This window comes from Motacilla alba, chromosome 19 (genome assembly GCF_015832195.1).
Source record: "Motacilla alba alba isolate MOTALB_02 chromosome 19, Motacilla_alba_V1.0_pri, whole genome shotgun sequence".
Classification (NCBI taxonomy): domain Eukaryota; kingdom Metazoa; phylum Chordata; class Aves; order Passeriformes; family Motacillidae; genus Motacilla; species Motacilla alba.
In genome coordinates this window covers 7,055,647-7,082,359 of record NC_052034.1, presented here as the reverse complement: position 1 = coordinate 7,082,359, position 26,713 = coordinate 7,055,647, and the positions used below count along the sequence as shown (strand labels likewise).

At 58.8% G+C, this 26,713-nt stretch overlaps 5 protein-coding genes across 10 annotated transcripts in view; 2 read left to right on the top strand and 3 right to left on the bottom strand.

The window, feature by feature from the left end:
* The window catches only part of CAMKK1 (calcium/calmodulin dependent protein kinase kinase 1), a 97,622-nt gene extending 89,165 nt beyond the window's left edge, over positions 1–8,457 (top strand). For 5 of the 6 annotated variants that reach the window (XM_038157817.1, XM_038157818.1, XM_038157820.1 and 2 more), the window contains one exon: positions 3,428–8,457. In XM_038157817.1, the coding sequence (XP_038013745.1) occupies positions 3,428–3,500 (73 nt within the window). In that variant the 3' untranslated portion in view covers positions 3,501–8,457. The remainder of the gene's footprint in view (positions 1–3,427) is intronic. The other variant, XM_038157821.1, reaches the window with a different exon arrangement.
* Positions 8,147–9,615, top strand: LOC119709997. Its single transcript, XM_038158444.1, has 3 exons — positions 8,147–8,240; positions 8,388–8,938; positions 9,144–9,615. Exons 1-3 carry the CDS (start codon positions 8,147–8,149, stop codon positions 9,354–9,356), a joined length of 858 nt encoding a protein of 285 aa, XP_038014372.1. The 3' UTR covers positions 9,357–9,615.
* A 3,017-nt stretch (positions 9,616–12,632) lies between these two features.
* Positions 12,633–14,999, bottom strand: LOC119709798 (serine/threonine-protein kinase pim-1-like). The gene is made up of 6 exons (XM_038158008.1): positions 14,641–14,999; positions 14,444–14,547; positions 14,301–14,351; positions 13,622–13,988; positions 13,046–13,222; positions 12,633–12,749 (listed from the first exon to the last, which is right to left on the bottom strand). The coding sequence occupies exons 1-6, from the start codon at positions 14,897–14,899 to the stop codon at positions 12,646–12,648; spliced, it is 1,062 nt and encodes a 353-aa protein (XP_038013936.1). The 5' UTR covers positions 14,900–14,999; the 3' UTR covers positions 12,633–12,645.
* Positions 15,000–18,848: 3,849 nt separating this feature from the next.
* Positions 18,849–21,589, bottom strand: LOC119709795 (serine/threonine-protein kinase pim-1-like). Its single transcript, XM_038158000.1, has 6 exons — positions 20,994–21,589; positions 20,797–20,900; positions 20,654–20,704; positions 19,977–20,343; positions 19,401–19,577; positions 18,849–19,104 (listed from the first exon to the last, which is right to left on the bottom strand). The coding sequence occupies exons 1-6, from the start codon at positions 21,250–21,252 to the stop codon at positions 19,001–19,003; spliced, it is 1,062 nt and encodes a 353-aa protein (XP_038013928.1). The 5' UTR covers positions 21,253–21,589; the 3' UTR covers positions 18,849–19,000.
* Positions 21,590–24,774: 3,185 nt separating this feature from the next.
* Positions 24,775–26,713, bottom strand: part of LOC119709996 (serine/threonine-protein kinase pim-1-like) — a 2,978-nt gene continuing 1,039 nt past the window's right edge. Inside the window, exons 2-4 of the mRNA XM_038158443.1 lie at positions 26,331–26,697; positions 25,755–25,931; positions 24,775–25,458 (exon numbers count right to left, since the gene is read on the bottom strand). Coding sequence (XP_038014371.1) covers positions 25,355–25,458; positions 25,755–25,931; positions 26,331–26,697 — 648 coding nt within the window. The 3' untranslated portion in view covers positions 24,775–25,354. The remainder of the gene's footprint in view (positions 25,459–25,754; positions 25,932–26,330; positions 26,698–26,713) is intronic.

Below are 26,713 nucleotides of genomic sequence, written 5' to 3'. Positions count from 1 at the left end.
AGAGCCAAGATGTCACCTGCTCTGAGTGAGGAAGGACTTGCAGAGATTCTCCAAAAATAGCCAGGAAAAGGCAGCCAGAGGCAGATGGGGAGTGACGTGGTGCCACTGCCTCCTGCTGCTGCATTTCCTTAGGGAGGAAGGGACTTGAGCAGCCTGCATTGAATGGAGACTCCTGGAGGAACGCCAGGGGTGTGTTTGTGCTGTGTAGGTTGTCCCACAGCCTCCCTGTCCCATGCTCCTGTGTTTGGGAGGGCAGTGTGGGGAGGCTCACTCCTTGTGGGACACGAAACATGTGTGAACCCCCGGTGGCTGTGATCCCCCCACAGCCATGCACTCTCCTGGTGACTGCACAAACCAGGCTCTGCTTCCCTGTGGCTTACAAAATGTAGGAGAAATAGAGTCTTATTTCTCACCAAGAGTTACTTACTGGAGATTCCCATCCAGCCTCAGGCCTCACAGCAGGAGCCTGGCTCCTGTGCAGATGTGGAGCTCTGGAGGCAGCCCCAGCTCTTTGGCTGGTGTTTGCCACCCTGAGGGTCCTCTCAGCCTGACATGGAGGTGTTTGGAGAGGCAGAGGCTGCTCGGAGTGCTGGGACAGCACTGAAGGCAGCACTGAAGGAGCAGGATCAGCACGGTGTGCCAGACAGGGAGCTGGGCTGTGCTGAGCTGCCACAGAACAGAGCCTCTGCTGCTAAATGAGGTGATCAATCATCTGAAGAGGGGGATGACAGGCACTGAGGGCAGGGCTGTTCCTCAGCCTTCCTTGCAGGGAAATGGTCCATGAGTTCAAGGTCAGGTTTACTGCAGGGCTTTGCTCAAGTGGAGGAAGAAGGAAAGATGATTTTTGATCATTTCTGGTTTCTTCAAAAATTGGGTTATCCCTGTGTGTACTTTGTGTTGTTCCTAGACAGGAAACACCCTCCAGAGCCCCCAAACACTGTGTGCTCCAGGCACTGACACTCCACTGCCAAACTGGCTTGTCCATGTAGGTTCTACAGAAGGCCCTGGCACAGGGTGCCCAAAGCAGCTGTGGCTGCCCCTGGATCCCTGCAAGTGCCCAAGGCCAGGCTGGATGGGGCTTGGAGCAGCCTGGGACAGTGGAAGGTGTCCTGCCCATGGCAGGGGGTGGAACAAGGTGATCTTCAAGGTCTCCTTCCAACCCAAACCATTCCATGGTTCTGTGGTACAGCCAGACTGCTGGAGGCTGTACACACTTGGGAGACACAATGCTTGGAGATGATCACCTCCTTTGTGTTGTGGACAGCTTTATGGTGGAGAAATGGGTGTTTCAGGTGGAGTCACCTGCCTGTGATCGGTTTCTGCTGGGGGTGGCTCCTGGAGGCGTCCCCTTTTCTCCATCCAGTGAAAGTCACATGCTGTCTGGGGGTGGCTGGGCTGGGTGGAGATGCTGCTCCTCGAGGGTGCCCTGCAGTGCAGTGCAGCTCAAGCCTTCTGCATGAGAAAACATCAAAAGTTAGGAGTAGGAGCAAAAGGCTGAAGTTGCTGTGGTGTATGTGCAGTGCGAGGAAGTGACCTTGGCTGAGATTCTAGGGCTGCTGCTCTCAGGTTTTGGGGACTGCTGTTTTGGGGACCAGGCGGACTCACAGAAACCAAAATCACGCAGTTTTTGTGTAGGAGAAACTGGGTTCTGGTAGAAACATTTTGTTTTACAGCAGCACTTTGGAGAAGCAGCTGTGGGATCAACCCATCCCTCTGATCTTTATTTAAAAAATCAGATTAAATAAGAGCAAGCCAGAACTCTCCAAATACAAACTAGATAATTTGGAAACCATGCTGGTGATCTGAGAGACTTTCCCCTAGAACCAGATACCTCCTCATGGAGAAGGGCATTCAGGGAAGTGGAGCATCACCCAAGGGGTATCAGGGACAGCCAAAGGTGATACAGAGTCTCCATCATCAGAAGGCATGAAAAGGACACTTTATTATTAGAAATCTACAGTTCTTATAAAAACAATGGTGGACCTAAGACTAGATTGACCTTCTCCCACTACTGGTGAACTATGAATGACTCTGGAGAACCATATCTATAAACAATGGTTACAGAAAGAGAGATAACAATTGTTTGAATTTTCCTCTAAGTTTCTCACAGCTTCTACACAGCTTCCCAGGATTTTCCTGGGAGAACCATGTCTCTCTCTGTTCAGAGGATGTGTAATTACTGCAGAGGAGAGCTGTTTTTGGGAGCAGAGGCCAAGCAGGTGTCCAGGCCAAGCTGCACATCCCTGCAGGGCATCGTGCTGGGATACTGCTGAGGTGTTCACATGGTACCAGCACAACAGGCTGGTTCATTGCTGCTCCTGTTGATATAAAAACCACCCCTGCTTTGCTGTGTGCCCACAATGTCTTTATCTCCCAAAAAAAAAAAAAAAAAAAAAAAAGCCAATCACTTGTTTCAAAGATTTTAAAAGTTTAATAGTAATAAAATGGTTATAAAAGTAGGAATATAATTAAAGTAATAACAATTTGGACAATTAGGATTAGGCAATACGAGACAATAAAAACAGAGTTACGGACAGTCCGGGTGTGGTTGTGTTTGAAGGTCCCCAGGATGAGGGAAGAGATGAGAATCTTGACTCCATGTTTCAGAAGGCTGATTTATTATTTTATGATATTATATTATATTAAAAATGCTATACTAAAACAGTACTAAAGAATAGAGAGAAAGGATACATTAGAAAGCTAGAAAGGAATGAATCATAAAAACCTGTGACTGCTCAGAGCCTTGACACAGCTGGACCATGATTGGCCATCAAGTAAAAACAATTCACGTGAGACCAATCAAAGATGCACCTGTTGCTAAACCATCTTCAGACCACATTCCACAGCCGTCAGATAGTTATTGTTTACATTTCTTTTCTCAGGCTTCTCAGGAGAAAATCCTAGCGACAGGATTTTCATAAAATATCACAGTGACGTCCGGGTACCTCTTTCTGGGCAAAATAAGCCCAGGCTGGTTCATTGCTTCTCCCCGTTGGTATAGAAACCCCCGCTGCCTTGCTGTGTGCCCACAATGTGTTTGTCTCCAAAAAAAAAAAAGCTAATCAATTGTTTCAAAGATTTTAATATTTTAAAAGTTTCATAGTAATAAAATGGTTATAAAAATAGAAATATAATTAGAGTAATAAAAATTTGGAGAATCAGGATTAAGCAATACGAGACAATAAAAACAGAGTTATGGACAGTCTGGGTACCTCTTTCTGGGCAAATCAGGCCCAGGCTGGTTCACTGCTGCTCCCGTTGATATAAACCCCTGTGCCCTGCCGTGTGCCCACAATGTCTCCTCATGGCGGTGCAGGGCAGCAGGGAGGCAGCCAGGGCTGGTTCATTGCTGTTCCCCGTTGATATAAACCCCTGTGCCCTGCCGTGTGCCCACAATGTCTGTCTTTGTCTCCTCGCGGCGGTGCAGAGCGCAGGGCAGCAGGGAGGCAGCCAGGGACCCCGAGCTGCCCGACGTGTGCGAGGACGAGGCCGCGGCCTGAGGGCGCGGCTGCCGGGGCTGGCCGCCCTCACCCCCTCATCGCCCTCATCGCCCAGCCCGGGGCCTGCGCGGCAAAGCAGCACCACAGCGAGCCCACCTGCACGGCAAACCAGGAGCACACCGAGCCCGGCAGCAGCGCGGCGAGCCGCAGAAGCCGGGCGGGAGGATCCGAGCGGCAGCCTGAGCCCCGGGCCCGGTGCCCGCGGCTCCTCCGTGCGTGCCTTGTGCCTCACCCGAGGAACGGGGCTGTGCTCCTCTCAAGGGTCCTTTTCCCCACAGAGACTTCCTCCTTGTGTTGTTGCATTCTCTACTTCAAGCATCGGGGGAAAAAACGGTGTTAGAGACTGGTTTTGTATGGGAGGGCAACTGTTTTATTTAATGCACTTGGGTACATCAGGAGTGCTGCTCCTGCTGTGCAGATGAAGGCAAAATGTCTTTGGGTATCAGTGAAATGAGGATGAGATGCTGCTGTTGAAATGATCACCGTCCCTCCCTGTGTCTTTCTTTCTTCCCTTTTCCTGTGATCCCTCGGTTCTGCACAGTGCCAGTCCTGCCCCCAGCCGTGGCTTTAGTCAGGCAGTGCTGTAAAGCAGAGGAGTCACAGGAGATTCCCTGGATGTGCAGAGAGCCCTGGGATGGCACAGAACCCTGGAGCATGGGGATATGCTGCCACACAGAACAGCTTAGTGCCCCAGGGACATCTGCCAGGGCTGCCCTTCCCAAAGAGCTGGGAATGCACCCAGTCCTGCACCCATGGACCATGGTCTCCAGCTGAAAAGAGTGGCAGGTTTGGGCTTTATTTTATTTCATTTCCTTCTCTTCACTTAATCTCTTGTGTACCTGATGCTTTTAAACTTTAATTTCATGAAAATGACCCAAACTGGGAGAGGTTCCTAGGATAGAAGATGTTGGTGGAGGGTTTTTAGAAAGATACAGAGCACAAGTTCACAACTTGACCTTTTGATTTTTTAAAAAAAAAGGCTTTAATTTTTAATTTTGTTTTAAGACTCCGATTTTTATGCATGTGCTGATGCTGCTATTTTATCCATAGATTGCTTCTAAACTTGGGGTTAGAAGCTTCATCTCAATAGTTTGACAACTGGTAAGAGATTACACTTAAAAAGGTAAATACAAAAAAGCAAATACAGCCTTTCTTGTGGCTGTTGACTGTACAGACTGTGTGGATAATCAGGAATTTCACTCTTCCATTCAGAGAGTAAAAACCAGTGACATCCATCTGTCAAAATATATGTCATTATTTTCCCTTGAGCCTTATGGGGTCTGCACATGGCCCTGGGATGCCAGTGGGATTGGAATCTTCTTTTATAGTACTTAAGAAAGGACATGATTAAATTTGTTTCCTACATAGTCATCTTAGTGTCTGTTTTTAGGTTAATCCTGAGAACTTGGGACTTTGTTCCCTCATTTTTGGTGCAGGGGGATACAGAGAGTTGTTGGTAGTGACTGGTGTATCCTGGTGCTCCTGTTCTGTTTGCTGCAATCTCATTTGATGGTTCCCAACATTTTATAGCTGGGCTTTGCTGCTGGTGCCTTCTGTCTGTCCCCAGCCTGTCACCTCCCCTCCCTCATCCTCAGCCACCTCAGTGGGATGCCCAGCACTCCCCAGCCTGGGCTCTTCCTTGCATCTCACCTGTAAATATTGGCAAAATGGGAAAGAACATTGCAGCTTCTCTATTGAATGGAGACCTTCAGCACTGAAAGCTGCTGTTGGATCCTGTCAAGGTTGCTGCTGTGGGGCTGAGCTCTGCACTGCTGCTTCCAGGTGCTAAATCCTGCCTGGTTTTTGGTGTCTGCACCAGCTGTGAGCTCAGCATCCTCTGAGGAGCCTGCTCCTGCACCAGGAGGATGCCCTGATCCTTCCTCCAGCCTGGGACATGGGACTTTCTGCTTGTCATGAAGATTTAGGTACCCAGAGGTAGGGAGTAAAAAGTCTGAGAGCACAGGGGGTTCTGCAGATGGAAAAGATTGTCCTGGTGGAACTGCTGCCTGTGGAAGGGACAGTCTGTGGATACAAACTGATCTGTGCTGTGGTGCCACCAGCTCCTGCTGCAAGCCAGGGGCCAAGCTGGGAAAACTCTCCTCCAGTTTGAGGAAAAAACTTTCTCTTTTCTGTCCTGGTGTCCCCCAGGACAGGGCCAGGGAGTGACCTTGGAGCAAAGACTCATCTCAGGAACGTGCCCTACCGCAAGCAGAAAAGGGAGTTCTAGTAATCCTCATCCCTGTGGGACTTGTGAAGTCTAAGCAATACCTGGGCTGTGCTCAAAGAGCTCTAAGGATGCAAACATGGGGTTGGTTATTGTATTTTTAATCTGTGGCAAGAATAATTTGCTAGCCCAGGCAGTTGGGGTTATTTTAGTGATGGCTAAGGGGTGGGAGCTGGTGGGGAAGGCTGTTGTCAGCCTCAATTAATGCAAGCAGACAAATGATGAGTTACAAATGAGCTCCATTATCATGTTCCTTTAGTGGTACCTAAATCAGCACTTCAGTTTTGGAGAGGAATGGATGTTTTTTATTATTATCTCAAAATCTACTTTGAAATACTTGCCCTTTCAGCTAAAAGAAATCCTTCTGGAGCTGTTCCCACAGGTCCAAGAACCACCCCCTCAAGCTCTGAGCTCATGTCACACCTTGTTTCTTCAGCAAATCTGCCAACAGGCTTTCCTTTATACCCCAGAAATCACCCCTACGGTGTCACAAACAGCAGCCTGAAAACCTGCATGAAATGAGATGGAAAATGTGCCCTGCTAGCAGGAGAAACACTCAGATAGGCAAAGCCAGGCTCTACGCACTCAGCTGCAATGAAATCCTTGCTTGTTTACGTGCATGTTGGAGCAGCTCAGGACAACTGGTTCTGCTCTGAAGAAAGGAAGAGGCTGAAGAGAGGGGATTTATTTGAGAATAAACATCCCAGGCAAGGCAGCACTTTTAGCTCTTTGGTAAAATCCTTCTCTTCAGCTGGATGGGCCAATATTTGTCTGCTCCTCTCTGTGATGGAGGGGATGGGGTTCAGTGTGGCTGTGCAGAGCAGGGAGCAGAGCAGGTGTGGCACACTCGTGCCTTGGTGTGTGCTCTGTGTTTTTCCCCTCCAAATCCTCCTCTCTGCTGTTCTGGGAGCACTGGGATGCTCTGGCCTGGGTTAGCTGGGCTTGGAATCACCAGGAGGGCTCCTCTTTCCCCCATCACCATTGCATCTGGCCAAGTTCTCCAGACTCTTGCAGGTTGAGGATGATTTTCTTGAAAGAAATTTCTCATTTGGGAGAATAGCACATATCTCTGATCTCCAGGAGGTGGATTTCTCTGTCTTGCTCAATTAATGGCTCTAGGCCTTTGGTTCTGGGGGGTAGTGCTAAGTAAAAATCCTGGTCAAGTCCCTTCTGTCCTGCCCTGGGGAATGCACAGTCCATATCTTTACCCCTTTGGGCAGGAATGTGCTGCTGTCAGGGTCACTCTTGCAAGCAGATGAGGTTTGCAGCATCAGGGCTGCTGGTGGGAGAGCTGACTTTGTGTAGGGCTCCAACCAGAGGGAGCCTGACAGGGAACAGTGTGGCTGCTCCGTGCAAAACAAACAGTGGCTCCATAAAACAGCTCCCAGGGGGCAGTTTCATTCCTTATTTATTGCCAGACTTGCAAGGAGGAGCTGCTGGGAGAAACTTTTGTGTTCCTTCAGCACAACTCTGCCCCGAAGCCCTCAGCAGCGCTGCCAGGGGAGAGTTTCTCTATTTGTGGTGTGTGGCTGCGAGCTTGTTTGCTCTCCCCAGCTCGGTGCTTTCCCTCCCTTCTTGCCCAAAACCCCAAGAGCTTTGTCCCACCAGTCCAGGGCTTTGTCCCAGCCCCTGAGAGGCCCAGGCTCCCCCAGGGACAGGGATCTCAGTGAATTTCCCAAGGCACAGGGCTGTGCTGGGGGATGCCACTGAGAGCCCGAGTATCTCTGGTGTGCAGCAGGGAGACTGGAGAGCAGAGTGGAGAGTTTGTGTGGAAATGGAGCTTGGATGAGGTGCCAAACCTCGCTGCTTTAGCAGGGCTTGTTTGTACTGGAGTTTGCTGAGCAGAGCAGTGCAAGGCATTCCTTTCTGGCCCAGATCCTTCTACACAAGTCCATGCTCGGCTGGAGTCCCTCCCAGGCTGAATTAACCTGCATTTGCCATGGCCCTGTTGCTGTGAATGCAGCCTTCCATGGGATGAGGGAGGGACAGCAGCTCATCAGTCCCTGCCCTGCTCCTTCCCTTCCTGGAGAAAAGCCATGTACGCTCAGAGCTGCTGCTGGCAGAGCCCAGACCCTCCCTCAGTATCCACAAGCCATCAAAGTGCTCCCAAAAAATGGTGTAAATGCAAGAAAACATGAATGCAACCCTTGAGGGTACAATGCAGATCCTCTGTGCTGTAATTTTCCTGCTCTTCCTGATTTCTAGGCCTGTTCTGTTGGTATTTCTGTCTCTTGTTGCACTTGAAGCTGAACCTCTGCCCCTGTATGTGCCGTGCTATGATTCCAGCATGATGTAAATGCACTCAGTACTGTGACAGCACGTGGCTGTTGCACTGTAAATATGTACCATGAAGAGAGAGGCTATTTTTTGCATGCTTTTGTACTGTAGAACTGATGAGAAAATGACAATAAATTCCACAGAGATGACCCTGGCTGTCAGTGCAGTTCCTAAGGCAGCTGCCAAGCGCAGCCCCAGTCGCAGTCCCCAGCCCGAGCCCGGCTCTAACCTCAAGCCCTGTTTAGCCCTAAGGCCAGGGCTGGCTCTAAGCCCGACCTAAGCCCCGATCGCGGCCCAAAGCCCGGCCTGGCGCCGGCCCCGCCCCCCGCGCTGCGGGCCACGCCCACTGGCTCTCCGTCACAGCGCTCCGCCTCCCGACCAATCAGATCGCTCGGTCACGTCCGGGCCCTGCCCATCAGAGAGCCCTCTGGCTTTCGACCAATCATATCGCCCGGTGGCGTTGCGGCCCCGCCCCCTGCACCTCCGAGTCGTCACAAAGGCCTCCAGTATTTGCTCCGGCCCCCGTTGTGCGGTCACGGAGCTCCTATTGGCTGTCGGTGAGTGGGCGGGGCTCAGCCGCCTGTATAAATGGCCGCGGGCGGGGCGGGCTCGGCGAGCTCGTGGCGGTGGTCGGGGCGGGCGGAGCTCTGCGCCCTCGGCCCCGCGACGCCGGAGCCTCGGGGCCGCCCGTGCCTCGCAGCGCCGCGACCCTGCGGCCACGGGCCACGGGGGGGTGTGCGCCGTGCTTGGGAGGGAGGTGGGAGCGCCCTTTGTGGCCGCTCGCGGCTCCCTGCGCCGGCGCCGCTGTCTCCCCCGCCCCCAAATAGGAGAGGGACAAAGTGCCGGCCGCCCCAGATCGAAGAGGGACAGAGAGAATGCCGGCCCCGCAAAATCGAAGAAGGATGGAGAGCACCCCCGGCCGGTCAAAGGCAAGCAGGTACAACGGCCGGGGGCTGCGAGGACGGCGACAGCGGCGGGCCCCTCCAGATCGGAGGGGGACCGAGAGAATGCCCACTCTGGTCCCCCAAGGAGGAGGACGATGGACCCAGCGCTCCCTAAACCGAGGGGGGGCAGAGAGCCCGCGGCGGCCCTCCCTGAGTCGGAGGGGAACAGACGCAATGCCACGTCCCCCCATATCTCAGGGGAAGCGGCGCAGAGGGTCCTCCCGAAAGCGGATGGGGACCGAGACCACTCCCAGCCTTGCAAAGGTGAGGAGGATCGAGCAACTCCCCATCATCCTGCAGGCTGAGACGGAGCAGGACACGTCCTTCCCCAGCATCCCCCAGGGCGAGAGGGACGGAGACCCCTCGAGCACCGCCCCTCCTTCCCCCGCCCCCGTGGACGAAGCAAAATAAAATTGGCAGAAAGCCAATTTACCTGCGCACCGAAGGCTTTGACTGATGTTTGTTTTCCCAACGAGTCACTTGTGAAGAAAATCGAAAGTCCCGGCCCTCCCCATGGGAGAGGAGGACGGCGACAACCCCGGCCACCCCACAGGGGAGTGCAGAGGTGCACCAGTCCCCCATCGGGGAAAGGAGCAGGGAGACTATTACTGCGGGTCTTCTGGGCAGTCAGGACTTGGTGAAGCAAAGTAGAGATCTTGACCCCATTTCAGAAGGCTAGTTTATTATATTATGATATATATTATATTTAAAGACCCCACTATAACTATACTACAAAGAACAGAGAGAGAAGAATCATCAGAAGGCGAGACAGGAATAGAAAGGAATGAACAACAAAGTGCTGTGACTCCCAGAGAGTCCGAGAGCTGCTGCCCCCTGGATTGGCCACCAAGTAGAAACATCCCACATTGACCAATGGAGGAAGCACCTGCTGCATCCCACAGCAGCAGCTAACAAAATGTTTACACTTGAAGCTGAGGCCCTTCAGCTTCTCAGGAGAAGAAAATCCTAGCAAAGGGATTTTCACAAAATATTACAGACACAGGAGACCCCTGAGCCCTCTCCCTAGGCGAGAGGAGGATGAGACCTGCTGGCAGCCCCAAAGGCCAGATGAGGATGCGGAAGCCCCCGGTCCCCCAAACAGAGAGGAGGAGGGAGAACCTCCTGCCCCAGCCAAAGTCAAGGACAAACATAGACCCGCTCCAGCCCTCCCCAAAAAGGGCACTTACATGATTTCTTTACTGCAAATCCTTGTATCATTTCACATATAGGGAAACAGGGCTATCGCTACATTTCAGTTACATCTTCACAAAAAAGAGTGTATTAAAATTTATATTGTATCCTTTTTTCTCAAGTAGCACATTCCTATCTTCAAGTACGAAAGCAACAAAATGATGACAGGTCACAGTAGCAGATCGTGTTGTTACTGTTACGGTGATTCCTAGCTCACTTCACCAGCTCCGGTCTATTGTTTGTTGCTGCCCAGTGAACAAGAGTCACATTTCCTTTGGTTGTCAAACATCATATACTGCTTCTACCACTCCTTTGCATGGCCCTGGAATTTCATTCCTTAATTGACTTTTTTTTCCTCATTTTACTTATAATTTTTTCAACATTCTCCAGTAAGGAGGCTGTTGCATGGTAAAGAAAAAAATACATCTCAGTAAGCATAAACGAGCAGTTCTTACTTAAGGACATTCCACACTGCATTCAATGGAAGCCATGAATGCAGAGTGGGGCTGTGTTTTGAGGAGTAGATACCTCTACTTAACCAAACTTGCTTGAAATGCTTTTATTAATGATAGCTGCTGAAAGTGATTTTTCTTCTTCCGCTACAGGGAGAAAATGAAACGGGAAATGTTTCCTTTGCAAAAATGTGACTCATATTTGAAGACAGTCCCATTTTTTCAAGACTTTGCTGACTCAGAAAATGAAATTACTGTGTAGCCGTGAGAATATCATGTGTGATGAGGTACTCAGCAATCGGATATGAGCCTGGGAGACCTCTCTCTCCATGGGCACTCTGCCTGCTGTGCCTCTCGGGTCCATGAGGCCCATGGCAATGGCCTTTACACTGCTGGTTAACAAAACCATTATTAACCATGGGTATTCATTGGCTGCACACCACCCCCACACCCCCCCGTTCACCAGAAGCGCTGCCTGTGCGTGTCAGCTTCTGTAAATCCAAAGGAAGATGGTCATTCCCAGCACAGCTTCTCTCATCCTGGAGAAAAGGGGGCTCAGAGGGGACCTTCTCTCTCCCCACAATTCCCTGAAAGGAGTAGAGCCACCTCCTTGCTGGCCCGGTTCCCACAGGAGTTCAAGGCCGTGCGGGAGCATTTCCACCCCCAGCCAAGCCCCAGTGTCCCCTCATCATGACCGCCAGGCTGAGGGAGGAGCCGCCATTTGAGGGCAAACCGTGAGGGGCCAATGGCCACCCCCTGAGAAATGGGGATCAACGGGGAAAACACCCGCAGGTGTCAAACTGCCACAAGCTTCCCAGGTGAGCTGGGACGCTGGCAGCCCCCAGAGTGACACAATCTCCTCTGGCCTGAGGACAAACCGTGGGGTGAGCGGACACCGCCAGCTCCCAGTGGCTCTGGGCCAGGGCACAGCGGGACGGGGCCTGCGCTCACCGGCATCCCGGGGCCCTGGGGACACGGGGACCTCCTCCTCCTGGAGGAAACGTGTCACGGCCCTTGGAGGACAGGCAGTCACCGCTCCCAGGACCTTAGAAAAGGGATCATTATCACTCCCAGCTCAGCCTCCACACCAGGGCTGACACACAGAGCTCTCACCGTCCCCTCACGGTGCGGTGCTGCCTGGAAGGATCATGGCTCAGGTCAGGCCTTCAGCTAGACACTTGGAGAGACATTCAGGGTACAAGGGGCTTGGCAGCCCTCATAAAAGGGAAGAGAAATGAAAGACCGGGCGCACTTAGGAGAAAACATGTCTTCTTCCCAAACCCTGTTTTGGTAGGTCAGGCTCATAGACAGAAGGTGGCACAGGTTTGTAGCCGGCACCGGCCTAAAAGGCCCGGGCAGGAACCTGAGGGCTTTCCCGTCACCACACTGGTGGCTGCAATTTCCATCTCCATCAGTTGTTTGTAAGGGAGAGGAAGATTTTTTTCGAGGGTACGATGAGCCCAGCACCGTGGGGTGACTCCAGCATCTCAACATTTCCCATGGGCTCCATGCCTATGACTTACGACGCTGCAGTCCCAGCTGGTCAAAGGGCCAGCCCTGCTTCCCGTTTCAGGGGAAGAAAGAGGAAGACTTTTGTCAGGGCTCAACCTGAAATGACATTTTGCCACTTCTAATTGTTCTTCAGAGCTTTGGAGAGGAGCAAGGTCTCTGTTCCTGCCACCTGGTGACCCTTGGAATGCACACACAGGCCCTTCCTTGTGTCACTTCAGGTGACCCCAAGCTGCTGTGTCACTTTGAAAGGGCAGCTGCTGCTTCACTGTTGCAGTTCTTGCCTTGCTCAAGTCCCCCGTACCTGCACTACAGCCTGAGCTTGAAGACACAAAACCACCGCCATGGGGGGGAGGCATCAAAACCTGGACAAAGGCTGAAGGGAACGCTCTGATTTGCCCTTTTGCCAAGAGGTTTCTTTAGCTGAAGTAGCCAACAAGGACCACACTTGACAGCCCGCAGTGGGTTGGTGGCTGGTTTATTTTCCCGGCCCTCAGTCCTGCGTGGGACTCGGCAGAAGTGGGTGCTGCAGAGACTCCAGCGAGGCATCACAGGCACCCGCCCCACACCCACGGGTGGCGCAAGATCTCCTCCAGCTGCGGCCGGTCCACGGGGTGCTTGGCCAAACACCAGTGGATCAGATGCCGGCACTCTGGGGAGAGAAGGCAGAAAGCGCCGGTCACTGGCACAAGGCTCCTGCCCAGCTGCTCCCGGCGCTGGCAGAAGCCGGGCCACGCTGCGAGGGCTCAGAGCTGCCCTTTGCGGGACAGCGGCGCGGCAGGACACGGCCACCTGCTTCAGCCAAGCGTGCCGCACCGAGCCCCTGACGGGCCACCTCCCGCGGCCGGCCCTCGAGGGCACGCGGAGCTCCCGCGCAGCTGCGGGAGGGCCAGGCCGGGCTGGGCGCTGCCACCGGCCAAAGCCCGCCTTCTTGAGGCCCGTACCAACCTGGAGAGACCTGCGGCCGGAAGATGAGCTGCCCCGACACGATGTCATGGTCGTCCTGGAAGGGGAGGATGCCGCAGACCATGACATAGAGCAGCACGCCCAGGGACCAGATGGTCGCCGCGTGGCCGTGGTAGCAGCGCAGGCAGATCCACTCGGGCGGGCAGTACATGGGTGTTCCTAGGGGAGACAGGCGGCGCTGGCCGGCGCAGGCTGCTGCCTTCCAGAGCCTGGTGCCGGCCTCCTGCCCGAGGCAGGGGCTGCACCGGCAGACACAACTTCCCCCGAGGGAAGCCTGCACCCGCAGGCAATGGGGCAAAGCCAAGACACCGCTCTGCACGGCAGAGAAGGGCAGAAGAGCAGCCCAAGAGCAAGCAGGCCTGCCGAGCCCAGGGGCTGGGGCTTGGCTTTTGCAGCCCCCCTCTGTCAGCAGGGCCGGCAGCCGGCTCCTGGGGCACGGCATCTGCCCCGTGGCACGGGGCAGCCGGCAGCCGGCTGAATGCCGCACCCCACAGCCCAGGAGGGAGTGGCACAGTGCAGTGCCCGGCCCCGGGAGCAGGGCCCGGGCCGTGGGCTCACCGAAATATTCCCTGAAGAGGTGCTCCTGGAGAAAGGTGCCGCAACCGAAGTCGATGAGCTTCAGGTCGCCACTCTCCGGGTCCACGAGGAGGTTCTCTGCCTTGATGTCCCGGTGCAGGACGCCGCAGGCGGTGCAGTGCCGCACGGCCTCCAGCACCTGGCAGAAAAGCCAGCGCGCCGCCTCCTCGCTCAGGAACTCCTGCTCCTGCAGGAGCTCCAGGAGATCCCGGGATCGCTCCGGACGCTCCAGCACCAGCACGAAGCTGTCAGGCAGCTCGAACCAGTCCAGGAGCTGGATGATGCTGTGGCAGCCTGAGCCCACCTTCTCCATCAGCACAATCTCCATGGGAACACGGGTGCCGTCGGGCTGCGACGACGAGACAATGCCTCCAGCAGGCCTGGTGCTGCCCTGTGCCTCCCTCGGCCCCTGCCCGGCGTGCCCCAGGGCCCCCTTGGGCAGCCTCCCTGCTGCTGGGGATCCCTCCGGCCCAGGGCACGCCTGGCAGCTGCCCCCCTGCCTGGACCCAGCGCCGGTGTTCGGCATCCCCGGGCCCGCCGTGCTGCGCCTGGCACGCTGAGCCCCCGCCCGCTACTGCCCCCGCCATCCCCCGCCCCCGGGGCCCCGGGCTCATCGCTGCCCGCCAGGGCTCGCTCTGGCCCGCGGGCCCCGCTCACTCACCCGCTCGTCCCACTGCAGGACGCTCTCCCGGGCCACGTGCTTGATGGCCACCTGCAAGCCATCGACACCGGGGGGCTGAGCTCCAGCCCTGCCCAGCCCCGGCCCTGACCCTCCGGCCGCGCCCGGCCCTGCCGGCCACTTACCGGGCGGCCGTCCGAGAGGCGGGTCCCCGCGAAAACGGTGCCGAAGCCACCGCTGCCCAGCTGCGGGCCCAGCTGGTAGAGCTCCTGCAGCTCCTTCTTTTGCCCTGCGGCCAAGAGCGAGCCCTCAGCCCTGCGCCCAGGGCCCCCGGCGGCCGCCGGGGAAGCTGGCCGGGCCAGCGCGGGCACGCTGCTCTCACCTGCTTCCTGCTGCGCGCCGGGCAGCGGCCACCGCCTCACAGCCCTCGGGCTGGCGAGCGGCTCCGCGGGGCCGGGGCAGCGCGCACAGGCGGCTGCAGGAGCCCCGCTGCAGCGGGGCACGGCGGCACCGTCGCTGTCCCCGGCGTCCTGGCCTGGCCTCTGCTCTTCTGCCTGGCCGGGGCTGCAGCCCAAGATGTCCAACAGGGGCCTCCCAGGAGCAGCTGCAAAGCACACCGGGGCTCTTTCAAGCCGTGCCATCAGGGCCACTGAGAACAGCCAGGCACTAGGCTGCTCTTCAGAGGCCCTGGCCTGGCCTGGCAATGGCCCTCAGGAGCCCCAGGGGAGCCGCAGACAGCTCCTCAGCAGAGCTCACCTTCTTTTAGGACCTCGCTGCCAGTCGGTGGCTGGCTGGGAGCAGCTTCCTGGACATGGAGGTCCGCGGGTCTCTCGATGTTCGTCTCCTCCGCCATGCACGGGCTGTTGCCCGCCGGCACAGCCGGCACAGCGTCCTGGGAGCTGTGGGCCGGCAAGTGCCGGCTGCAGGACGCTTGCTGCTCCGCCACCTGCTCCTGGGACGGCTCCCCTGCATCGGGCTGGGCTTCCACTTGGACCGGCGGGCGTTCCCTGGCCACGTCAAGGCTCAGGGTTGCGCCCGTCTTGTTCAAGCCCGTGGGTCCAAGGGAGCTAGGAGACCTGTCCACGGGCTCTGCAGCTGCTGCAGGCTGACAGGTCTCACTGAGCCTCTCTGAGGGATGGAGGCTGTCAGAGATAGCCGAGGCTCGTGGCGGGATGGACCTTCTCTGACAGCCTGAGCTACTTGCATGGATGGCGGGTGTCTGCTGCTGTGCCATCCTTGCAAGGCTTGAGGCTCTCCCAGGGATGGAGACTCTTCCTGGGAGCCGCCTCCTGATGGGATGGCGCCTCCTGAAGGAGCGGGCCGAGCCACAGCAGGGCAGGTGGCCTCGCTTCACCAGCTCCTTCAGTTCTTTCCGCAAGGCCTGCCACATCCCAGAGTAGAGCGGCGCAGGTGTCCCATTGCCAGCCCACAGCAAGGTCATCAGTTCCTGCAGCTCTCGGGCCACTGCCAGGCAGGGGCCGCAGCTGCAGGAGCTTCCCAGGGGGCTGGCGGGAGCACCTGGCCGCTTGCGAAGGGTCGCCCGAGGCCTGCAGGGCCTGGGAGCCGCAGGGGCTCCCCGCTTCCTGCCTGAGCCTCTGGGCCGCACCCCGGGGCGCTTGCGCCGCTTTGCTGTCCTTGCCTGCCGCCTCCGTGGCTGCCAGTGGCCAAGGGCCCAGCAGACAGCCACAGCGGCCAGCAGCAGGACAAGCGCAGTCAGGAGGACCTCACCGTCACACATGGCTCCGGCACGTCCCATGGCGACTGCACTGGCCCCTCGCGGGGGCTGGCCCGGCTCACATAGGCGTTGATGGGTGATGTCACAGTGCTGTGGCCGGGACAGGCGTGTGACATCACAGAGCGGCCCCAGCCCAGGGCTTCCCTGTGCCACAGGAATGGACAAGGGGCTCCCTGTGGACACTTGAGGGCCCTCTGGAGCACAGTGGGTGGAAGATTCTTGTCGAAGCAGCACACAGGCATGAGGAGGGCAATGGTGATGCTGCCACCTCCTCGCTGGCAGAGCACGGGATTGTCCAAGGGGACACCGAAAGGTCCCTGAGCAGGGCAAGCCCTGCTCAGCAACATCTCCGCCATCGGTGTGCTATCCAGTACAGTCCCATGCTGAATCCAACCCCAGCTCCGTGCCACTCTCTGGGAAGACAATGGATCCTATCCCATTGGAAAGCAGTCCCTCAGTCAGTTCTTGGCCCAACACACCCTGTGCGTGCTCATCTCACACCTGATGGAGAGGGAATCCAGAAGGATTCTCTGGTGGCCAGGATCAAAACTCCTCTTAAAATCCTCCAATAGAACCTGCCCCGCCTTCCCATCAGCCACGAGCCAGGTGACATTATGGCAGTGGGACAATCAATCAGGTAGACAGGAATTTCCCTCTGTTACCTCGTGCTGCCCTTGGCTGACACTGGTGTGTCCTTCCATCCCTTGCCAGTAGTGCCAAAGATGACCTCGCCACCATTTTTCCTGCTCTCCAGACTTGGGGTTTCCTGGAAAGTTGCAAGCCCTTCCTGTCACCTCCGATACAGCTGGAGAACTCTGAGCCAGCGTGGACCTTCTTGGGCTTTCAGGACCTTGGCTAGATGATTGAGGGGGATCCCCCTGGGAGGTATCGGGATGAATCCCGTCCGACGCCAATACCCATCTCGTGGGTATTATTCTGGTCCAAGTTGTCCCCAGCAATCCCAAACAAAAGATCACTGTCCCTCACGGCACTGTGCCTCCAGCACTGGACGCCCGTCGGCACCCAGAGACGGCAGTGGTACTTGGCAGAGCCAGGGTGTGTGGGACAAGGCCACTGGGAAGAGCTAAAAGCACAGAGGATGCTCAGAGAGCTGAATTCCCAGAGGATTCTGCCACCCTGAGTGGGTCAGCCTGTGCTGAGAGGATGCTCGGCATGGCTTTGGGCATCGGGGCCCTGCTGGCCCTGCTGGGCTGCACAGCCATGGAGGGCTGAGCTGCAGGTCAGACAGCCACGGAGAGCCTGGGAGACCTCTCTCTCCATGGGCACTCTGCCTGCTGTGCCTCTCAGGTCCATGAGGCCCATGGCAATGGCCTTTGCACTGTTGGTTAACAAAACCATTATTAACCATGGGTATTCATTGGCTGCACACCACCCCCCACACCCCCCCGTTCACCAGAAGCGCTGCCTGTGCGTGTCAGCTTCTGTAAATACAAAGGAAGATGGTCATTCCCAGCACAGCTTCTCTCATCCTGGAGAAAAGGGGGCTCAGAGGGGACCTTCTCTCTCCCCACAATTCCCTGAAAGGAGTAGAGCCACCTCCTTGCTGGCCCGCTTCCCACAGGAGTTCAAGGCCGTGCGGGAGCATTTCCACCCCCAGCCAAGCCCCAGTGTCCCCTCATCATGACCGCCAGGCTGAGGGAGGAGCCGCCATTTGAGGGCAAACCGTGAGGGGCCAATGGCCACCCCCTGAGAAATGGGGATCAACGGGGAAAACACCCGCAGGTGTCAAACTGCCACAAGCTTCCCAGGTGAGCTGGGACGCTGGCAGCCCCCAGAGTGACACAATCTCCTCTGGCCTGAGGACAAACCGTGGGGTGAGCGGACACCGCCAGCTCCCAGTGGCTCTGGGCCAGGGCACAGCGGGACGGGGCCTGCGCTCACCGGCATCCCGGGGCCCTGGGGACACGGGGACCTCCTCCTCCTGGAGGAAACGTGTCACGGCCCTTGGAGGACAGGCAGTCACCGCTCCCAGGACCTTAGAAAAGGGATCATTATCACTCCCAGCTCAGCCTCCACACCAGGGCTGACACACAGAGCTCTCACCGTCCCCTCACGGTGCGGTGCTGCCTGGAAGGATCATGGCTCAGGTCAGGCCTTCAGCTAGACACTTGGAGAGACATTCAGGGTACAAGGGGCTTGGCAGCCCTCATAAAAGGGAAGAGAAATGAAAGACCGGGTGCACTTAGGAGAAAACATGTCTTCTTCCTAAACCCTGTTTTGGTAGGTCAGGCTCATAGACAGAAGGTGGCACAGGTTTGTAGCCGGCACCGGCCTAAAAGGCCCGGGCAGGAACCTGAGGGCTTTCCCGTCACCAGACTGGTGGCTGCAATTTCCATCTCCATCAGTTGTTTGTAAGGGAGAGGAAGATTTTTTTCGAGGGTACCATGAGCCCAGCACCGTGGGGTGACTCCAGCATCTCAACATTTCCCATGGGCTCCATGCCTATGACTTACGACGCTGCAGTCCCAGCTGGTCAAAGGGCCAGCCCTGCTTCCCGTTTCAGGGGAAGAAAGAGGAAGACTTTTGTCAGGGCTCAACCTGAAATGACATTTTGCCACTTCTAATTGTTCTTCAGAGCTTTGGAGAGGAGCAAGGTCTCTGTTCCTGCCACCTGGTGACCCTTGGAATGCACACACAGGCATTCCTTGTGTCACTTCAGGTGACCCCAAGCTGCTGTGTCACTTTGAAAGGGCAGCTGCTGCTTCACTGTTGCAGTTCTTGCCTTGCTCAAGTCCCCCGTACCTGCACTACAGCCTGAGCTTGAAGACACAAAACCACTGCCATGGGGGGGAGGCATCAAAAACTGGACAAAGGCTGAAGGGAACGCTCTGATTTGCCCTTTTGCCAAGAGGTTTCTTTAGCTGAAGTAGCCAACAAGGACCACACTTGACAGCCCGCAGTGGGTTGGTGGCTGGTTTATTTTCCCGGCCCTCAGTCCTGCGTGGGACTCGGCAGAAGTGGGTGCTGCAGAGGCTCCAGCGAGGCATCACAGGCACCCGCCCCACACCCACGGGTGGCGCAAGATCTCCTCCAGCTGCGGCCGGTCCACGGGGTGCTTGGCCAAACACCAGTGGATCAGATGCCGGCACTCTGGGGAGAGAAGGCAGAAAGCGCCGGTCACTGGCACAAGGCTCCTGCCCAGCTGCTCCCGGCGCTGGCAGAAGCCGGGCCACGCTGCGAGGGCTCAGAGCTGCCCTTTGCGGGACAGCGGCGCGGCAGGACACGGCCACCTGCTTCAGCCAAGCGTGCCGCACCGAGGCCCTGACGGGCCACCTCCCGCGGCCGGCCCTCGAGGGCACGCGGAGCTCCCGCGCAGCTGCGGGAGGGCCGGGCCGGGCTGGGCGCTGCCACCGGCCAAAGCCCGCCTTCTTGAGGCCCATACCAACCTGGAGAGACCTGCGGCCGGAAGATGAGCTGCCCCGACACGATGTCATGGTCGTCCTGGAAGGGGAGGATGCCGCAGACCATGACATAGAGCAGCACACCCAGGGACCAGATGGTCGCCGCGTGGCCGTGGTAGCAGCGCAGGCAGATCCACTCGGGCGGGCAGTACATGGGTGTTCCTAGGGGAGACAGGCGGCGCTGGCCGGCGCAGGCTGCTGCCTTCCAGAGCCTGGTGCCGGCCTCCTGCCCGAGGCAGGGGCTGCACCGGCAGACACAACTTCCCCCGAGGGAAGCCTGCACCCGCAGGCAATGGGGCAAAGCCAAGACACCGCTCTGCACGGTAGAGAAGGGCAGAAGAGCAGCCCAAGAGCAAGCAGGCCTGCCGAGCCCAGGGGCTGGGGCTTGGCTTTTGCAGCCCCCCTCTGTCAGCAGGGCCGGCAGCCGGCTCCTGGGGCACGGCATCTGCCCCGTGGCACGGGGCAGCCGGCAGCCGGCTGAATGCCGCACCCCACAGCCCAGGAGGGAGTGGCACAGTGCAGTGCCCGGCCCCGGGAGCAGGGCCCGGGCCGTGGGCTCACCGAAATATTCCCTGAAGAGGTGCTCCTGGAGAAAGGTGCCGCAACCGAAGTCGATGAGCTTCAGGTCGCCACTCTCCGGGTCCACGAGGAGGTTCTCTGCCTTGATGTCCCGGTGCAGGACGCCGCAGGCGGTGCAGTGCCGCACGGCCTCCAGCACCTGGCAGAAAAGCCAGCGCGCCGCCTCCTCGCTCAGGAACTCCTGCTCCTGCAGGAGCTCCAGGAGATCCCGGGATCGCTCCGGACGCTCCAGCACCAGCACGAAGCTGTCAGGCAGCTCGAACCAGTCCAGGAGCTGGATGATGCTGTGGCAGCCTGAGCCCACCTTCTCCATCAGCACAATCTCCATGGGAACACGGGTGCCGTCGGGCTGCGACGACGAGACAATGCCTCCAGCAGGCCTGGTGCTGCCCTGTGCCTCCCTCGGCCCCTGCCCGGCGTGCCCCAGGGCCCCCTTGGGCAGCCTCCCTGCTGCTGGGGATCCCTCTGGCCCAGGGCACGCCTGGCAGCTGCCCCCCTGCCTGGACCCAGCCCCGGTGTTTGGCATCCCGGGCCCGCCGTGCTGCGCCTGGCACGCTGAGCCCCCGCCCGCTACTGCCCCGCCATCCCCCGCCCCCGGGGCCCCGGGCTCATCGCTGCCCGCCAGGGCTCGCTCTGGCCCGCGGGCCCCGCTCACTCACCCGCTCGTCCCACTGCAGGACGCTCTCCCGGGCCACGTGCTTGATGGCCACCTGCAAGCCATCGACACCGGGGGGCTGAGCTCCAGCCCTGCCCAGCCCCGGCCCTGACCCTCCGGCCACGCCCGGCCCTGCCGGCCACTTACCGGGCGGCCGTCCGAGAGGCGGGTCCCCGCGAAAACGGTGCCGAAGCCACCGCTGCCCAGCTGCGGGCCCAGCTGGTAGAGCTCCTGCAGCTCCTTCTTTTGCCCTGCGGCCAAGAGCGAGCCCTCAGCCCTGCGCCCAGGGCCCCCGGCGGCCGCCGGGGAAGCTGGCCGGGCCAGCGCGGGCACGCTGCTCTCACCTGCTTCCTGCTGCGCGCCGGGCAGCGGCCACCGCCTCACAGCCCTCGGGCTGGCGAGCGGCTCCGCGGGGCCGGGGCAGCGCGCACAGGCGGCTGCAGGAGCCCCGCTGCAGCGGGGCACGGCGGCACCGTCGCTGTCCCCGGCGTCCTGGCCTGGCCTCTGCTCTTCTGCCTGGCCGGGGCTGCAGCCCAAGGTGTCCAACAGGGGCCTCCCAGGAGCAGCTGCAAAGCACACCGGGGCTCTTTCAAGCCGTGCCATCAGGGCCACTGAGAACAGCCAGGCACTAGGCTGCTCTTCAGAGGCCCTGGCCTGGCCTGGCAATGGCCCTCAGGAGCCCCAGGGGAGCCGCAGACAGCTCCTCAGCAGAGCTCACCTTCTTTTAGGACCTCGCTGCCAGTCGGTGGCTGGCTGGGAGCAGCTTCCTGGACATGGAGGTCCGCGGGTCTCTCGATGTTCGTCTCCTCCGCCAGGCACGGGCTGTTGCCCGCCGGCACAGCCGGCACAGCGTCCTGGGAGCTGTGGGCCGGCAAGTGCCGGCTGCAGGACGCTTGCTGCTCCGCCACCTGCTCCTGGGACGGCTCCCCTGCATCGGGCTGGGCTTCCACTTGGACCGGCGGGTGTTCCCTGGCCACGTCAAGGCTCAGGGTTGCGCCCGTCTTGTTCAAGCCCGTGGGTCCAAGGGAGCTAGGAGACCTGTCCACGGGCTCTGCAGCTGCTGCAGGCTGACAGGTCTCACTGAGCCTCTCTGAGGGATGGAGGCTGTCAGAGATAGCCGAGGCTCGTGGCGGGATGGACCTTCTCTGACAGCCTGAGCTACTTGCATGGATGGCGGGTGTCTGCTGCTGTGCCATCCTTGCAAGGCTTGAGGCTCTCCCAGGGATGGAGACTCTTCCTGGGAGCCGCCTCCTGATGGGATGGCGCCTCCTGAAGGAGCGGGCCGAGCCACAGCAGGGCAGGTGGCCTCGCTTCACCAGCTCCTTCAGTTCTTTCCGCAAGGCCTGCCACATCCCAGAGTAGAGCGGCGCAGGTGTCCCATTGCCAGCCCACAGCAAGGTCATCAGTTCCTGCAGCTCTCGGGCCACTGCCAGGCAGGGGCCGCAGCTGCAGGAGCTTCCCAGGGGGCTGGCGGGAGCACCTGGCCGCTTGCGAAGGGTCGCCCGAGGCCTGCAGGGCCTGGGAGCCGCAGGGGCTCCCCGCTTCCTGCCTGAGCCTCTGGGCCGCACCCCGGGGCGCTTGCGCCGCTTTGCTGTCCTTGCCTGCCGCCTCCGTGGCTGCCAGTGGCCAAGGGCCCAGCAGACAGCCACAGCGGCCAGCAGCAGGACAAGCGCAGTCAGGAGGACCTCACCGTCACACATGGCTCCGGCACGTCCCATGGCGACTGCACTGGCCCCTCGCGGGGGCTGGCCCGGCTCACATAGGCGTTGATGGGTGATGTCACAGTGCTGTGGCCGGGACAGGCGTGTGACATCACAGAGCGGCCCCAGCCCAGGGCTTCCCTGTGCCACAGGAATGGACAAGGGGCTCCCTGTGGACACTTGAGGGCCCTCTGGAGCACAGTGGGTGGAAGATTCTTGTCGAAGCAGCAACACAGGCATGAGGAGGGCAATGGTGATGCTGCCACCTCCTCGCTGGCAGAGCACGGGATTGTCCAAGGGGACACCGAAAGGTCCCTGAGCAGGGCAAGCCCTGCTCAGCAACATCTCCGCCATCGGTGTGCTATCCAGTACAGTCCCATGCTGAATCCAACCCCAGCTCCGTGCCACTCTCTGGGAAGACAATGGATCCTATCCCATTGGAAAGCAGTCCCTCAGTCAGTTCTTGGCCCAACACACCCTGTGCGTGCTCATCTCACACCTGATGGAGAGGGAATCCAGAAGGATTCTCTGGTGGCCAGGATCAAAACTCCTCTTAAAATCCTCCAATAGAACCTGCCCCGCCTTCCCATCAGCCACGAGCCAGGTGACATTATGGCAGTGGGACAATCAATCAGGTAGACAGGAATTTCCCTCTGTTACCTCGTGCTGCCCTTGGCTGACACTGGTGTGTCCTTCCATCCCTTGCCAGTAGTGCCAAAGATGACCTCGCCACCATTTTTCCTGCTCTCCAGACTTGGGGTTTCCTGGAAAGTTGCAAGCCCTTCCTGTCACCTCCGATACAGCTGGAGAACTCTGAGCCAGCGTGGACCTTCTTGGGCTTTCAGGACCTTGGCTAGATGATTGAGGGGGATCCCCCTGGGAGGTATCGGGATGAATCCCGTCCGACGCCAATACCCATCTCGTGGGTATTATTCTGGTCCAAGTTGTCCCCAGCAATCCCAAACAAAAGATCACTGTCCCTCACGGCACTGTGCCTCCAGCACTGGACGCCCGTCGGCACCCAGAGACGGCAGTGGTACTTGGCAGAGCCAGGGTGTGTGGGACAAGGCCACTGGGAAGAGCTAAAAGCACAGAGGATGCTCAGAGAGCTGAATTCCCAGAGGATTCTGCCACCCTGAGTGGGTCAGCCTGTGCTGAGAGGATGCTTGGCATGGCTTTGGGCATCGGGGCCCTGCTGGCCCTGCTGGGCTGCACAGCCATGGAGGGCTGAGCTGCAGGTCAGACAGCCACGGAGAGCCTGGGAGACCTCTCTCTCCATGGGCACTCTGCCTGCTGTGCCTCTCAGGTCCATGAGGCCCATGGCAATGGCCTTTGCACTGCTGGTTAACAAAACCATTATTAACCATGGGTATTCATTGGCTGCACACCACCCCCACACCCCCCCGTTCACCAGAAGCGCTGCCTGTGCGTGTCAGCTTCTGTAAATACAAAGGAAGATGGTCATTCCCAGCACAGCTTCTCTCATCCTGGAGAAAAGGGGGCTCAGAGGGGACCTTCTCTCTCCCCACCATTCCCTGAAAGGAGTAGAGCCACCTCCTTGCTGGCCCGCTTCCCACAGGAGTTCAAGGCCGTGCGGGAGCATTTCCACCCCCAGCCAAGCCCCAGTGTCCCCTCATCATGACCGCCAGGCTGAGGGAGGAGCCGCCATTTGAGGGCAAACCGTGAGGGGCCAATGGCCACCCCCTGAGAAATGGGGATCAACGGGGAAAACACCCGCAGGTGTCAAACTGCCACAAGCTTCCCAGGTGAGCTGGGACGCTGGCAGCCCCCAGAGTGACACAATCTCCTCTGGCCTGAGGACAAACCGTGGGGTGAGCGGACACCGCCAGCTCCCAGTGGCTCTGGGCCAGGGCACAGCGGGACGGGGCCTGCGCTCACCGGCATCCCGGGGCCCTGGGGACACGGGGACCTCCTCCTCCTGGAGGAAACGTGTCACGGCCCTTGGAGGACAGGCAGTCACCGCTCCCAGGACCTTAGAAAAGGGATCATTATCACTCCCAGCTCAGCCTCCACACCAGGGCTGACACACAGAGCTCTCACCGTCCCCTCACGGTGCGGTGCTGCCTGGAAGGATCATGGCTCAGGTCAGGCCTTCAGCTAGACACTTGGAGAGACATTCAGGGTACAAGGGGCTTGGCAGCCCTCATAAAAGGGAAGAGAAATGAAAGACCGGGTGCACTTAGGAGAAAACATGTCTTCTTCCCAAACCCTGTTTTGGTAGGTCAGGCTCATAGACAGAAGGTGGCACAGGTTTGTAGCCGGCACCGGCCTAAAAGGCCCGGGCAGGAACCTGAGGGCTTTCCCGTCACCAGACTGGTGGCTGCAATTTCCATCTCCATCAGTTGTTTCTAAGGGAGAGGAAGATTTTTTTCGAGGGTACCATGAGCCCAGCACCGTGGGGTGACTCCAGCATCTCAACATTTCCCATGGGCTCCATGCCTATGACTTACGACGCTGCAGTCCCAGCTGGTCAAAGGGCCAGCCCTGCTTCCCGTTTCAGGGGAAGAAAGAGGAAGACTTTTGTCAGGGCTCAACCTGAAATGACATTTTGCCACTTCTAATTGTTCTTCAGAGCTTTGGAGAGGAGCAAGGTCTCTGTTCCTGCCACCTGGTGACCCTTGGAATGCACACACAGGCCCTTCCTTGTGTCACTTCAGGTGACCCCAAGCTGCTGTGTCACTTTGAAAGGGCAGCTGCTGCTTCACTGTTGCAGTTCTTGCCTTGCTCAAGTCCCCCGTACCTGCACTACAGCCTGAGCTTGAAGACACAAAACCACCGCCATGGGGGGGAGGCATCAAAACCTGGACAAAGGCTGAAGGGAACGCTCTGATTTGCCCTTTTGCCAAGAGGTTTCTTTAGCTGAAGTAGCCAACAAGGACCACACTTGACAGCCCGCAGTGGGTTGGTGGCTGGTTTATTTTCCCGGCCCTCAGTCCTGCGTGGGACTCGGCAGAAGTGGGTGCTGCAGAGGCTCCAGCGAGGCATCACAGGCACCCGCCCCACACCCACGGGTGGCGCAAGATCTCCTCCAGCTGCGGCCGGTCCACGGGGTGCTTGGCCAAACACCAGTGGATCAGATGCCGGCACTCTGGGGAGAGAAGGCAGAAAGCGCCGGTCACTGGCACAAGGCTCCTGCCCAGCTGCTCCCGGCGCTGGCAGAAGCCGGGCCACGCTGCGAGGGCTCAGAGCTGCCCTTTGCGGGACAGCGGCGCGGCAGGACACGGCCACCTGCTTCAGCCAAGCGTGCCGCACCGAGCCCCTGACGGGCCACCTCCCGCGGCCGGCCCTCGAGGGCACGCGGAGCTCCCGCGCAGCTGCGGGAGGGCCGGGCCGGGCTGGGCGCTGCCACCGGCCAAAGCCCGCCTTCTTGAGGCCCGTACCAACCTGGAGAGACCTGCGGCCGGAAGATGAGCTGCCCCGACACGATGTCATGGTCGTCCTGGAAGGGGAGGATGCCGCAGACCATGACATAGAGCAGCACGCCCAGGGACCAGATGGTCGCCGCGTGGCCGTGGTAGCAGCGCAGGCAGATCCACTCGGGCGGGCAGTACATGGGTGTTCCTAGGGGAGACAGGCGGCGCTGGCCGGCGCAGGCTGCTGCCTTCCAGAGCCTGGTGCCGGCCTCCTGCCCGAGGCAGGGGCTGCACCGGCAGACACAACTTCCCCCGAGGGAAGCCTGCACCCGCAGGCAATGGGGCAAAGCCAAGACACCGCTCTGCACGGCAGAGAAGGGCAGAAGAGCAGCCCAAGAGCAAGCAGGCCTGCCGAGCCCAGGGGCTGGGGCTTGGCTTTTGCAGCCCCCCTCTGTCAGCAGGGCCGGCAGCCGGCTCCTGGGGCACGGCCTCTGCCCCGTGGCACGGGGCAGCCGGCAGCCGGCTGAATGCCGCACCCCACAGCCCAGGAGGGAGTGGCACAGTGCAGTGCCCGGCCCCGGGAGCAGGGCCCGGGCCGTGGGCTCACCGAAATATTCCCTGAAGAGGTGCTCCTGGAGAAAGGTGCCGCAACCGAAGTCGATGAGCTTCAGGTCGCCACTCTCTGGGTCCACGAGGAGGTTCTCTGCCTTGATGTCCCGGTGCAGGACGCCGCAGGCGGTGCAGTGCCGCACGGCCTCCAGCACCTGGCAGAAAAGCCAGCGCGCCGCCTCCTCGCTCAGGAACTCCTGCTCCTGCAGGAGCTCCAGGAGATCCCGGGATCGCTCCGGACGCTCCAGCACCAGCACGAAGCTGTCAGGCAGCTCGAACCAGTCCAGGAGCTGGATGATGCTGTGGCAGCCTGAGCCCACCTTCTCCATCAGCACAATCTCCATGGGAACACGGGTGCCGTCGGGCTGCGACGACGAGACA